This window comes from Acanthisitta chloris, unplaced genomic scaffold (genome assembly GCF_000695815.1).
Source record: "Acanthisitta chloris isolate BGI_N310 unplaced genomic scaffold, ASM69581v1 scaffold22873, whole genome shotgun sequence".
NCBI lineage: Eukaryota > Metazoa > Chordata > Aves > Passeriformes > Acanthisittidae > Acanthisitta > Acanthisitta chloris.
Window position 1 is genome coordinate 1 of NW_008666876.1, and position 1,961 is coordinate 1,961.

Sequence of the window (1,961 nt, forward strand, 5' to 3'; positions counted from 1 at the left end):
ACCCACCCTATCCCACTCATCACTGTTCAAGTACGTTGATTTGAATCACACCAAATGCTTATTCGTTTTTGGCCTCCGAGATGTCTTGGAGAGGTTGGTCGGCAGTTACCATGCTGACTGCTGTCTCGCCACTGTGGGAGTAGTCCACCACCATTGTCTCAATGTCTTCTTTCTCTTCTTCTGGCAGTGTGCTAATGGTCTCTTCCATGTCCTCCTTTGGCTGGCTGTCCTCGCTGGTCCTGTGCTGACTCTCGTTCAGCGCCCTGGAGCCGAGCAGCAGGAAACAGAAACAGTCGATACAAGGTACAGCAAAGCCAATCCACGTGTGTCACATGAGGGATTACAAACAGATCACTTTCTAAAAAGGCAGGCCACATCACAGTGACCTCATGCTCAAAAGGAGAGGCAGTGGAATGAAGTGGGACCAATGACATCCTAGCTTCGAAACCAAATCTTGGTCTGTTCTATGTTGGGACAGGTATGAGAGGAAAGAGAGGAACTCAAATTGTGACACTGCAAAGTTTATTTCCCTTTCCCCAGTCTCTTGTAAACCAAGACTTACGAGGCACCAAACAAAGGCACAGGAAAAGAGTACTTTTCCTTAAGAGTTAATGATCCAATAAAACATTTTATAGGTTGCAGCATTTCAAGTACTCATATTCAGGCAGATGATACGAAGGGTAATAGAAGTTGTTATTATTTCTCATACCATCACAGTTAACCTAAAATATTGTATCCAAATGTTTTCCACATGTTGTCAGCAACCTTGAATGAAATCTACTCTTTGAAGAAACTGATCAGCAACGAGATCTCTGCTACCTAGGAGATCTTCATCACAAGAGGTAAACAGATTGTTCCAGAGATGCCTTTCTTATCTGAGATGCTTATCATCCCCCAGTGTGCAAACTGCTATAGAAAGGCAGAGATTGAAAAAAGATCAACAGTACACTCAGGTGAAGGTAATCCTGACCAGGTGATGTTCACGCAGGGACAATCTTAACATTTTAGAATCACAGTTAAACCCTACAGTCTACAGCCACACTGGGCAGCAGAGTTAAAAAGGATGAATGGGAACTTCCCATGACATGACTATATCCATATTTGGATAGACCTGTCCCTCCAAGAACTGCATCTGCATTCATTCCATAGCTTTTTGGGAGGGGAGGAATGAGGTAGGGGCAATATACAGAGATCATACTACTGATACCTTTGGCTGTTTGGGAAAGAAATGGAAAACAACTTACATGCCATGTCTCAGCACGTGTCGCTCCCACTCAGAGCCCTCTGCAAATGATCGGCCGCAGAACTCACATGGGAAGCGTTTCTCTGGAGCACTGCTGTCAGGAAACATCATGGGATCTGGAAAAAGACAGGGCAGCCCATGAACTCAGAAGCGACAGAGCAAGCAGGGGCCACTGTGATCCTCCTCTGATCCTCTCTGCTGCACCTTGTCATCCCAGAGAAGCCAAAGGACTTACTAGTCAAAGAACTGTTTGTGAAAATGCAACTCCCCAAAGCAAAGTGACACTGCGAGTGACAAATCCCATCCTAAATCTGAAAGCACCTCTGCAAGTGAGGTGTTACTTAAGGGAGTTACTACTCCCTGTTCCTGTATTTCAACAAACTAAGAGACTGCAGAATTTTAACTCCAAACCAAAACCGAGAAGTTTATCACTGAAATGGCTTGAAAGCAAAATAAAAAACCCCTACTAAAATCCATCTACAATTTTTGAATTGGTAGTACAGATTTTAGGAAACACAGACTTGGTATATTTAACACCTGATCCTCATGATCAATACACATCCCTTCATCATGAAGTCTCATGGACTAAGTCCTTCATTTTAACTGCATAGGTGTTTCTTCCAATCCTAATCTTTTATACCAAGTGCTTGGGGCCTCATTTGCAGAAGTGTGAAGCACCCAGTAACATGAGTGAAGGCACTGGCAGCTCAGGGGGCAG

At 44.1% G+C, this 1,961-nt stretch overlaps 1 protein-coding gene across 1 annotated transcript in view; it reads right to left on the minus strand.

The window, feature by feature from the left end:
• Positions 1-58: 58 nt before the first annotated feature.
• Positions 59-1,961, minus strand: part of LOC103799948 (zinc finger protein 462-like) — a gene marked incomplete at its 5' end in the record, with an annotated part of 15,113 nt that continues 13,210 nt past the window's right edge. The window contains 2 exons of the mRNA XM_009072305.1: positions 59-263; positions 1,245-1,334. Of these exons, the coding sequence (XP_009070553.1) occupies positions 59-263; positions 1,245-1,334 (295 nt within the window). The remainder of the gene's footprint in view (positions 264-1,244; positions 1,335-1,961) is intronic.